The sequence below is a fragment of the Urocitellus parryii genome, chromosome 12 (assembly GCF_045843805.1).
Source record: "Urocitellus parryii isolate mUroPar1 chromosome 12, mUroPar1.hap1, whole genome shotgun sequence".
NCBI lineage: Eukaryota > Metazoa > Chordata > Mammalia > Rodentia > Sciuridae > Urocitellus > Urocitellus parryii.
In genome coordinates this window covers 4394449-4406468 of record NC_135542.1, presented here as the reverse complement: position 1 = coordinate 4406468, position 12020 = coordinate 4394449, and the positions used below count along the sequence as shown (strand labels likewise).

The 12020-nt window shown below is 40.2% G+C and overlaps 1 protein-coding gene across 6 annotated transcripts in view; it reads left to right on the top strand.

The window, feature by feature from the left end:
- Positions 1-12020, top strand: part of Uxs1 (UDP-glucuronate decarboxylase 1) — a 93791-nt gene that overhangs the window by 42563 nt on the left and 39208 nt on the right. For all 6 annotated transcript variants that reach the window (XM_077791758.1, XM_077791755.1, XM_077791760.1 and 3 more), the window contains one exon: positions 6888-7068. In XM_077791758.1, the coding sequence (XP_077647884.1) occupies positions 6936-7068 (133 nt within the window). In that variant the 5' untranslated portion in view covers positions 6888-6935. The remainder of the gene's footprint in view (positions 1-6887; positions 7069-12020) is intronic.

The following is a 12020-nucleotide window of genomic DNA, read 5'->3' as shown; positions in this document are numbered from 1 at the left end:
AAATATTTATATTATTGGATTTTTTTTTTTTGCATTCTTATCATCTCTGCCTTTTGGTGGATTGTTTAATCCTTTGACATTTAATATTATTGAGATAGTTGGATTTATAACTGCCATTTAACTTTTCTGTATGCCTAACACCTGCATTATCTTAATGATTTTTTTAACTTTTAAAATTAATTTTATTACTGATTCTGTAGTACTTATGTATCTTATATCTAATTCATTTTTACTAATTGAATTTCACTGACATATAGAAAATTTGCTCTTATATAGTTCTGTAACACCCTCCCACTCTTGTATTATTGTTACGAATATTACTTGTGTCTGTCAGTATTATAAAACCAATACTGTGTTGATGTAATTATCACTTAATGTAATTTAAAGAAGCTGAGAGTAAAGGAGAACCAGGGTAGCTTTATAGAATTGGTTAGGTGAACCTTTTTTGTTACTAAATTCCCCCATTTCTTCCTGAGAATGAATCAACTTTTGGTTTCATTTCTTGCTGCAGTATGCACAACTTGGCTGTTTGTGCTGCTATTGTCACATTTACTCATATATGTTGTAGGACTAATCGTACAATTCTACATGTCGTTTTGTTTTATAAACAAGTAAGTTTCTTTTTGTTGCAAAAATATGTTCACATTGTTGTATTAATATGATTGCTTTTAAATCAATTAAGAACAAAGATGAAAGATATGCAATTTTATGGTTTTGGATAATTATTTTATTCTCTTATTGGTCCATTTCTCCCCTCTCCTTTTTCCTGTGGATTCCCCTTACTTTCTGGGATCATTACCAGACGGTCTTACCTGAAGATCATTTGTTAGTATTTCTTGTGTTTGCTAGCAATGATTTCTATCACTTTTTGTTTGCTCTGGCAATGTCATTTTGTTTTTAGAATTGTTTTTGATTATATATAAAATTCTTTACTATCAGTTTTTTTCTCCTTCCCACTTTAAATATGTCATTTACTGCATTCTCCATTGTTTTTTGCAGTAAGTTAGCTATTGACTACATTGGGACTTCCTTGTATTTGATAAGTCACTGTCTTTCTTTTGCCGTACTCACTTCTAGGGCTGCTGTAACAATTATTACCAACTCTGTGGCTTTGAAAAAAATGAAAATTTAATCTCTCACATTTCTGGAAGTTCAAAGTCTTAAAACAAGGTGGTAGCAAAGCCATACCCTCTCTGAAGGCTGTAAAGGAAGAATCATTCTGTTCCATGACTTTCTCCAGCTTCTGGTATTGTAGCAATCCGTAACATTCCTGGGTTTGTGGAGTGGCATCACTGCAATCTCTGCCTCCATCATCACTAGATCCTTATGTGCCTCTCTTGTGGGATTAAGATTCCACCCTAATCTCATATGACCTTATCTTATCTGATCACATCTGCAGTTGCCAAATTTTCAAACAATGTTACGTTCTGAAGCCCTCTGAAACAAATGAATTTTGTAGTAAATTTGGTATAACTGCTTTCAAATTTTTGTCTTTCCATTTGGTTTTCAACACTTTTGGTATGATTTATGTATGTGTAATTGTTTTTGTTTGGCTTTATCCTACCTAAAGTTGAGCTTCTTGAATATTTAGACTGATAATGTTCAATCAAAGCTCAGGAAATTTCATCAGTTATTTCTGTGAATATTTTTATCTGTTCCTGTCTTCCTCCTTTTTTATGTTCCATTTGCATGTATGTTGGTGCACTTAACAGTATCCCCTTTTTGTCTGAAGCTCTACTTAATTTCCTTTCTTTTTCTTTCTTTTTTTTTTTTTTAAATTTATTCTGTGGGTTACAGAAGTCCTCTTAATCTGTCTTAAATTTGCTGATTCTTTTGGCAATTTTGATCAGCTATTGAATCCCTCTGTTGAGTTTTTCTTTTCAGTCTTGTTGCTTTTCAACTCCAGAATTTCCGCTTGTTTCATTTTATATCCTCACTTCTTTAAGCATGGTTTCTGTTAGTTCTTTACACATATTTGCAATGGCCACTTTCAAGTCTGTCACATCTGACATCTGGGCCCTCTCACAGGCAAGCTTTTTGCCTGGTGGTTTCTCTGTGTGTGAGTCACACATTCCTGCTTCTTTACCTGTTTGGTAATTTCTTGTAAAAAATTGGATATTTTAAGCAGTATGTGGTTACATTTCTGGGTGCTATTCCCCTACTTCTCCACAACTTGTTTTTATTTTTCTTTGCTCTTTTTGTTCAGTGTCTTTGCTGTTCTATTTTAGTGAAGTCTGTTTCGCTATGCAACATCATGATATTTCTGCCTTTTGCTCCTCGTGAGACTGTATCCTTGTCCACACCTCCTGGGATGGTGGTGGCCCTAGCAGGTTGTCATTGACAGTCTCTTTCCCTGATTTCTTGATTAAACTGTCTTGTTTGGTATCACATTCAGCTGTTAGGTTCCAGTGATTGCTGACTAGATTGCACTATTCTTTCAAAAGTGCTCTGTTATAGGAGGGGAGGAGGGATAGTAGAGGATAGGAAAGACAGCAGAATACAACAGACACTAGTATGGCAGTATGTAAAAATGTGGATGTGTAACCGATGTGATTCTGAAATCTGTATACGGGGAAAATGGGAGTTCATAACCCACTTTAATCAAATGTATGAAATATTATATGTCAGGAGCTATGTAATGTTTTGAACAACAAATAAAAAATAAATAAATAAAACCAAAAAAAAGTGCTCTGTTATAAATTATGCTACTATTTGATTTAATGAAATTCTGACCTCTTTAAAGTGGTAGATTTTTAGACCAGTCTTTGGGGTTTGTTGGTTCTCTATGTTAAACTAGTTGTCCAAGACTTTGACTTTTTATTCTCAGAGCAACCACTTCTACCTTCATCCTACTACCCGTATCTCCATTATTTGTTTGGGGTTTTTTAAACACCCTTATGCTTATACTTCACCATTTTCTCTTTCAAATAAAGTCAGTTCCTCTGGGGATAACTTTGGCATACTCTATTTTTATTGACTAACTTTGTCCTCAGGGAGCAATCCCTGAGCCAGAACTGGGAGTAAAATAACACCTCTACTCTATAATCTGGGTTCTGGGTAGGAGCAGTAGACTTGGATCTTTCCTGCCTCTCTCACCATGAAATTACCAAGGTGACCAGAATCCATTATCCTTGGCCTTTTCTGTTTGGAAAGTACCAGTGATCTGTCCTGTCTAATGAGATATCATCTCTTTTGATTGGTGCCCAGGTCTGGCATTGTTGTTAAAAACTTACATACCTTTTCAATAATTGTTTAAGCCTTATAACAAAGAAGAGATTTATTTGGAAATATAATTTTCTTTGCTAATTTGCTGAGCAGCCTGAGATAGAATGCTGACCTTGAACTGGACAATTTTAATTTCCTATTAGCACTCACTAGGACAAAAAGTATAAGCACATTAAGATGAGCTCATATATTCAGAGTCATGCAAAGCTGTCGAAGTTCTAATCTATTTCCACGTAAGAAGTCTTGCATTTTGCTTTCATTTGAAACACTTCCCTAAGGGATTAAAAAATTACAACTATAACTATTTATCTGTTACATAAATTCTTAAGTATTTATGTTAGAAGTTACTTTAAAACAATACAGAATTCTAGTGCATTTTAATCAAGACTAGGGTGCTTCCAAGGATTTTGTATATTACTTATGAAATATCAGAGGAATCATGTAATGTAATATACTATATTTGTGTTTTTGCAAGCTCAGGCTTTCAGCCAGGTATTTTGGATGCAGAGATAATGTTAGGGTGCCACAGAATATCTTCCTTTCAGAAACACTTGCATATGACTCTACAGAGTTGCATTAAAAGGGGTTAAGGGGCTGGGGTTGTGGCTCACTGGTAGAGCACGTCCCCAGCATGTGTGAGGCACTGGGTTTGATTCTCAGCACTGCATATGAATAAGTGAATAAAGCAAAAATTCATCAACTACTAAATATATAAATGTGTGTGTATGTGTGTAATTGTGTAATTTTTTTAAAAGGGTTAAGTTTTTTGTTCTGATTTAAAAACTAGAGAGATATTGTAAAGAGGTACAGAATAAAGTTAAAATGAAATGAAATCTCATCCCATGAGTTAAACAGTAATGGTATATCAAATTTGAATATAGGATATTTTCCAAGAAAATTCTTCCTCATGATCATTATGCAGGTACATAAGTAAAATGTAAGTGTGTTTCTGTAACGTACCTGAAGATCAGTACTTCCTAAAGAAAAAGGCCTACTGAGCGTTCAGTGTTGTACACTGCAGGTCCAAGGTGGGACTGCCCCATCCCTTGGCCCTGGGGAGGACCTCCTGGCAGATGGCATCGTGGCAGCTGTCGGTGAGGAAGAAGGTATCATAGGAGCGTAGGCAGAGCCAGGTCTGATCTTTCATAGTGACGCTCTTGTGAGGGCTGACTGGAACCCCATGAGAACCACATTAATACACTCCAGGGGTATCCCTAGTGGCCTGGACTTGATCTCTAAAAGTCCCATCTTCCCAGCATCACCGCACAGGGGACAGGTTTCTACCACAGGGACCCTTGGGGGACATAACATATCCAAGCGATAGCAGCAGGGGTGCTATAGGTTAAAAAAAAAAAGCACAAACTCTACAAATTGATAGGTAGTGTAGAAAGCCTGTGATTAGGAAGAGTGTAGGTCTATTTTGCCATGACTTGATCATCTGAGGATCTTAATAAAAAAATTAAACTTCTCTGCATCATCAGTTTCTTATCTCTAAAGCAAAGGGGGTTCAGAAAATGATGCTCTCAAGCTAGTTGAAAACTATTGAAAATCCGAGCTTCTTTATCAACCATTCTGTCTTAAAGCATTTTGTCAGTATCTTCATCAGAACAAATGGAAATATCTAGTTAGTGGTTAGGAATTGGTTCTCCTTGGAATCTGCCCGATACTGCCTCCTTGTGTTAGTCAGTTTTATATCACTGTGACCAAAACACCTGACAGCAACAACTTAAAGAGGAAAAGCTTATTTTGGCTCACAGTTTCAGAGCTCTCAGTACAGGATTGGTCAAGTGCATTTCTCTGGGCCTGAGGTGAGACCACACATTGTGACAGAAAGTCATGGTAGAAGAAAGTTGCTCAGCTCCTGGAAACCAGGAAGCAGAGAGGGAAAGGAGCCGGGATGAAGGTAAAACCCTTCTAGGGCACACACCCCGTGACTGACTTCTTCAACTAGGTCGTCCCTACCATTCGTCCGTCAGTGGATTAGACTGGCTAATGGATTCATCTACTAGCACGGTCAGAGCTGTCATGATCCAGTCATGGCCTGGAAGCCCTCTTCTTAACCATGCTGCATTGGGGATCATGCAGGGGACCTTCCAGATATAAACCATAATATTCTCCCTTCCTGCCCCTCTTCTTTCTTTGCTTGGCTTTACCTTCTCTCGCCTGTGGCTAACATCACATTGTGAGATTTCAGTTGAGCAGGTGATTCTTGGAAAATAGAAGTTTTACACTGTAGACCTAGGAACTTAGGTTTGTAAGTCAGGAGACATGTTTCTTGCAGCTTGAAGCAAGAAGAGAACCAGAATCATGATGAAATGGCATCTAGACAGAACAGGACAGGAACGTGGCTCAATCGCAAGTCTGTTTCCCCAGATGGTGCTTTGCACTCGTACTTCTCCTGTCCCTCTGGGAGAGGAAGCCATCTCTCTCTGGTCACCTCCAGTTACACAGTTCAGTTTGAATAAAATCTTCCTATTCATTTTTAAGAACCTTTTTCAAACAAAATTGACATTTGAGATGGTTTCGGGTTTAGGACACATTGTTGCTTAGCTCCTGTCCTGATCCCTCATGGCTGACATTTTGCTTTGGGCTGTTAGTTGACACTGTGCAGTGATCATGTTCTCCCTCAGACATTAACCCAACAGGGAAACTTCACTTTTATCTTTGGTTCTCAAGTGGCATCAATTACCTGTTCTCACAAACAGTTTGAAAGATAACATTTTTCTTGACATGCTTAGTCCAATTTAAATATAATTCTTTTTTTTTTTTTTTTGTTTTACATTTTGCTGATTACTCTTTTTAGTTGTAGTATTGGAACCAAATGTACTTGTCCCTATTGTCCCTGGGGTATTGGTTCTAGACTCCCTGAGGATAAAGGAATCTTGAGAATACTTAAGTCACTTATATAAACAGCTTAGTATTTCAATAGAACCTATTTACATCCTTCTGTATACTTTAACTCAACTCTACATTACTTATCCAAGCCCACTGTAAATGCTATATAAATAGTTGTACTGTATTGTTTAGGAATTAATGACAACAACAAAAAGTCTGTAAATGTCTAGTATGGACATAACCATCACAGGCCTACCTAGATTTTCAGTCCATGGCCAGTTAGAGGGGTGGATGTGCATCCCAGATATGGAGGGCCAACTGTAAGGGATGTTAATCATCTCATCTGTGGTAAAACAAGAAACATTTAATGTAAAAAGATTCCTATGAAGACATTTTGAAACATGTAACTGTGATTTTTCTGTATCATTCACTGAATGGTAATTCAACATTTTATGCTTCTTGGCAATTCACAGACAGTGTCACTTCTTTGTTTTGGAGTGAGTGTAGAGATCCTGCCTTAAAAACTTTTTCCTCCTCTTCCCTCTTTTTTTTTTTTTTTTTTTTTTTTTTTTTTTTGCTTTTTTAAGTTGTAGTTGAACACAATAACTTCATTTTGTTTATTTTTTATGTGGTGCTGAGGATCGAACCTAGTGCCTCATATGTGCGAGGCCAGCGCTCTGCCACTGAACTACAACCCCAGCCCCTCTTTTCTCATCTTAAAAAATTTTAAGTTGGGGTGCACCAAAGATGTGCCTCCATGATGTCAGCCATCACAGTGTTCTCATGTGCCTTTCTCGGGGTATCTCACACGCTGTGTCCCAATGCAGATCACCGGAGGTGCAGGGTTCGTGGGCTCCCACCTAACTGACAAACTCATGATGGATGGCCATGAGGTGACCGTGGTGGACAACTTCTTCACAGGCAGAAAGAGAAATGTGGAACACTGGATTGGCCATGAGAACTTCGAGCTGATTAACCATGATGTGGTGGAGCCCCTCTACATAGAAGGTGAGAGGAAACTGCACATGAGCGTCATTGACAGTTGGACAGCCATCCTCCCCAGAGCAGCCAGATCCCCGTGGGTTTGCCTGGTTTGGCCACATTGAATGTGGTGTGATGTTTTGTTTTTGAAATGGTCTCAATGTGCACAAGGCACCATCCTTGTTCCTGTGGTAAAGAAGGGTTTTCACAGTGTGAATGTCTGTCTCCTCTATCACACTTCTTGGATTTGGTGAGTAATGTTTGTGTAATGCACCTCTGTTGTGGTCTGAGTGCATATACCCCAGGTTCATATGTTGAAATCTAAACCCCCAGGTGATGGCATTAGGAGTTGGCATCTTTGGGAGGTGATCAAGTCATGAGCATGGAGCCCCGTGTGACTGGGATTAGTGTCCTTGTAGAAAAAGCCCAGAGAGCTCCCTCACCCCTTGTACCAAGGGTGGACACAGTGAGAAGCTGCCATCTGTGAACCAGGAAGTGAGTGTTCACCAGATAATTTGCCAGCACCTTGATCTTGGACTGTGAGAGAGAAATTTCTGCTGTGTGTAAGCCACCAGTTTATGATACTTCATTATAGCAGACTGAGTAAACTAAGGTAGCATCCCTATTGCCTAACAAGTCAAATTCCTGAGCTACTTGCATCTAATCACTTCTAGCTTCCTGTAGAAAGTTGGTGATGTGGAATACTGCTATAAGTTTGAATCTTGACTGTCCCCCAAGAGTCTGTGTATTGAAAGCTTGGTCCCTGGGGTTGTGTTATTGGGAGTTGTTAGGGCCTTATGGGGATCCTTAGGATATTGGGGGACATGCCTTTTAAGGGTGTGGTGAGACCCCAACTTTTCTCTTTTCCTTTCCTTCCTGGCTTGTGGTATAATTGATTCTGCTTCACCACAAATTCCTGCCATGATGAGGCCCAAAATCATGGGGTCACTTGATTTTGAGCTGAAACCTCCAGAACTATGAGCCAAAATAAACCTTTCCTCTTTATAAGTTAATTGCCTCAGGCCTTTCATTATAATAACAGAGAGCTGACTAATATAAATATTGAATTAATAATAAAATCTCAGTTATTAGTGTTTAGAGCCCTTTAGTAACTTTGCCATTTTAAAGGGATTATGGTTTGGGCCAATAATAGGTAATATAGTGACTTCAAAATGATTCATCCACATATTAACCTCCAGAACCTGTGAATATACCCTCTGTGGAAAACTGATACATTAAGGATTTCCTATGAATCTAATGTAGATTACCTGAATAGACCATACTTCAAATGGCAAGTGTCCTTATGAAAGAATTGGAGAAAACTCAGACTCACAGGGAGAAAAGGAGAAGGTGATGTGAAGAATGAGAGAGTATCGTTATGCAGCCCCAGGCCAAAGAGTACGTGGAAGAGGCAGGGAAGGCTTCACCTGGAGCCTTTGGAGGAAGTGCAGCCTGACCATGCTGTGTTGCCAGACTTCCAATGTCTAGAGCTGCACAAAAAAGACGTTTTGATTTTTGTGGTTCTTTAGTTAAAGCAACCTTAAGAAGCTAATTCAGGGGCCTTAGGTGCACTTTGAAAGGTCTCCTTCCTCTAAAATCCTCTAAGGTATGCTGAGGTGAGCCATCACGAGGTCTTGCTGGTAGGAGCTCTGAGCTCACAGACTTAAGGTATTCTCGTTCGCATCTGATGGCAACCCGGTGAACTGAATGGACTGGAGTTGGGCTGGAACCTGCCCAAAGCCATGGGGTTATTAGTGGCAGACCCAGAATTCATCCTGGTTCTGTGACTCCAGGGCTTCTACAGTCACCCACACCTCACCCCCACTGCGTGTAGGTGCAGCATTCTGCCTTCCCCAGTGTTGCGGCGCCGTGAGATTTCCCATGTCCAGCAAACTGTCTTGAGCAGCCAGTGTAACCACTGAGGAGTACTGCCCCAAAGTTTATTTCATCTTATTTAACATTCTGCAGGGTTTTGTTATAAATACATTTGTTGCTCCTCAGTAAATATCAAAAAGCGAGTTGTTGGGCTGGGGTTGTAGCTCAGTGGCAGAGCGCTTGCCTTGCACATGTGAGGCATTGGGTTCAATCCTCAACACATAAAAATAAAATAAAGGCAGGTCGTCCAACTACAACTACCAAAAAAAAAAAAAAAAACGAGTTGTACCAAATATTTCCATGTCGTCTTCATTTTGAGGGGGTGTCCATCTTACTTTGACATTAGTAGCACTAAGTATTATATGTTAACCATTTGGCTGTATTTATCATCTTCCCCCAGTCTGGCTTTTTGGCCTTTTTGTTTCATCAAAACTTTGTGATTTTAATATACTCTCATCTGTTCATTTCCCCTTTGCTATTTTTTCTGTTTATTTTATGTTGTAACCATTTCAAGATTAGATGAACGTTTAATCTTTTAAAAATAGCCTTGGTGGGGTTTTTTGGTTGATTGGTTTTTACCTTGTTTTAAACATTTAATTATTGAATCTGCTTTGGTTTGACTTTGGGACTGGGCTTTGGTTTTTGTAGAGTGAACCAAATATGGGATAACATGAGTCAGACATTCCACCTTCTGCCCCCAAACTTACTCGTGAAGTGCTCAGGGTCAGCTGGGTGTCACATGTGACAGGGCTCTGCCAGGCTCCTTCCAGGAGTCACTCAGAGATCCAGCTGGAGACTACTGTAAAGGGACTCTGGCCAACATTTAAGAACCACTTGTTATAAAATGGAGACTATGCTGGATTATCTGGGAGGGAAACAGAATAAGGAGAAGAGGCAGATATATTCTGTGGAAGAGAGGCCCTGGGGAGTCCCAGCAGAATGGAAACCATGAGATTTGTGTGGGAGAGGCACAGCACTGAGAGCAACTCTGGGCCAGCAGGCGGGACCTCCATCCACAGCCCTGAGGCATACCCTGATTCACCCTCTGAAGAAAAGAACACAGCCCCCAAAGAGCAGAGCTGAGAACTGACTGAGGCACACTGTGCTGACCTCTGACCTCATAGCTGGGTAGTTTTTAAGCCTCTAAATTTGTTGAGACAGTAGTAAAACACAGCCCCAGGGTCTCAGCACTGCATCTGGCCCACAGCTACTGCTCCCCAAAGGATAACTATTTTTCTTATTATTACTCTTTGTGTTCTACACTTGGCAATAACATTTATAATAGCATGAAGCAGTTGATTAGATAATTTTAGTACTACTGAGAAATGGTAAAAATTTTGTTAGTAAGTATGTGCTTTAACTGTAAGATGTGACCCAAAGCCTCTCTAGGCCATTTCCACCACTGCTGCCGTAAATCGAGCCTAGAACACATCATACACACAGGCATGCTCCTGCACTGGTGGGATCGTGATCAAAGAGGAATGTTTTGTCCTGTGCTCAGAGTATTAAACCCCTCAGTTGACATGTATCTTGAGGCACAAGACGTCTCTCCCTCGTAGTTGAAGCCCGCTTTTCGCTTCCTCCTCCCAAGGTTCCCAGCCTTGGCCCAGGGTTCTTCCACATGCTTGATGGTTCCCTCCCTGTCCTGCAGCAGCCCCCACACCATCGCTTCTGCTCTCCCCACCATGCCTGCTTCATTCAGCAGCAGCTGAGCACGGCTTCTCAAGCTCACAAGGAACACTCTACAAAAGTGACCCCTTTCTGGGTCACAGAACACACCTCAACAAACCTGAAAGAACAGAAGCCAGATAGAGTATACTGTCAAGCCACAGTAAAATTAAACTAGAAATCAACAGCAGAAGGACAGCTGGAAAACCACAAAATACTTGAACGACATACTTGTATGTGACACTTGGGTCAAAGAAGAAGTCTCAGTAGAGATTAAAAAGTACTTTGACCTAAATAAGAGAATTAGGTTTTTCATTTAGCATTTGCTAAAGAATGAGATGGGAGAGAATCTTAAGTGTGTATGTGTGACCTAGCTAATACAAATAGGTATTCATAATCTCCCTTATAGAGACAGCAGCCTGTTACATATTGCCCTGCACCTCGTTCTCTTCTCATACTGTATCCTGGTGATCTTTTCATAGTCAGCTGCTTAGCATTCTGTTGTGTGGCTATTCTGGATCTCTTGACAAAGATACATTTTTTCCCCTCAATGTTATTTATTGAAAAGCCTCCATTGTGTAAATATACAACAATTTTATTATTTCTTGTTATTGAGTCTTTAGGTTCTTTGCAACTTGGGGCCATCATAAACCATTCTTCAGAGAGCCACCAGTATACACTTGTATGTCCCTTTCATCATGATCTAAACATACCTGGTCGGAGCCTTGTTCAGGCTTCCACTAGATTCATGGAGCCTGTGTTTTCCTGAAAAGCTGTTCTGATTTGCTTTTCAACTAACTGCATGAACAGGAATCTGGACCAGCATTCCTGTAGAGAACTGAAAAAGCAATAATGCCCATTATGTCCTGGGGAGACTGATACCTGGAAATTGCAGTAAGAAAGTTCAGGAAAATAAAAGAATCTGACCTCAGGTAACACTCACTGCACACATCCTGTATTTGAAGCAGCGTTCTGATCATAGTCTGCTTAGTAAATTCAGTGCCCTCAGTACCACATGAAGTAGGCAGTAGTTGTACTCACTGTGCTGGTGAGGAAAGCAAGGCGCACAGCTCTGTTACCCAGACACTGAACTCCTGTGAAAGGCCATAAGGAGAGGTGTAATCAGAGGGAAAATAGCAGAAATTGGGCTATCAACCCTGGTGTCCACTGAGGAAAGGTATGTGGAGGGAAATAGGGTTTGCCAAGGGGATTGAGTCCATGGTTATGTGCTGGAACACGGGGCTTCCTCCAGAGCAGCTCAGGACACTGGAAGTCTCCCTTACTGTGGTGGCATCTTGAGGCTAGCGAACCCTCCATATCTTGCCAGTAGCACTGATGGGCAACCCCAGGACTGGGGCTGAGCCAGATGTCTGGCATGTGCAGCCTTTTCACTATGTAAATACTGTTTGACAAGAATCGAGGCAAAATCCCACTGT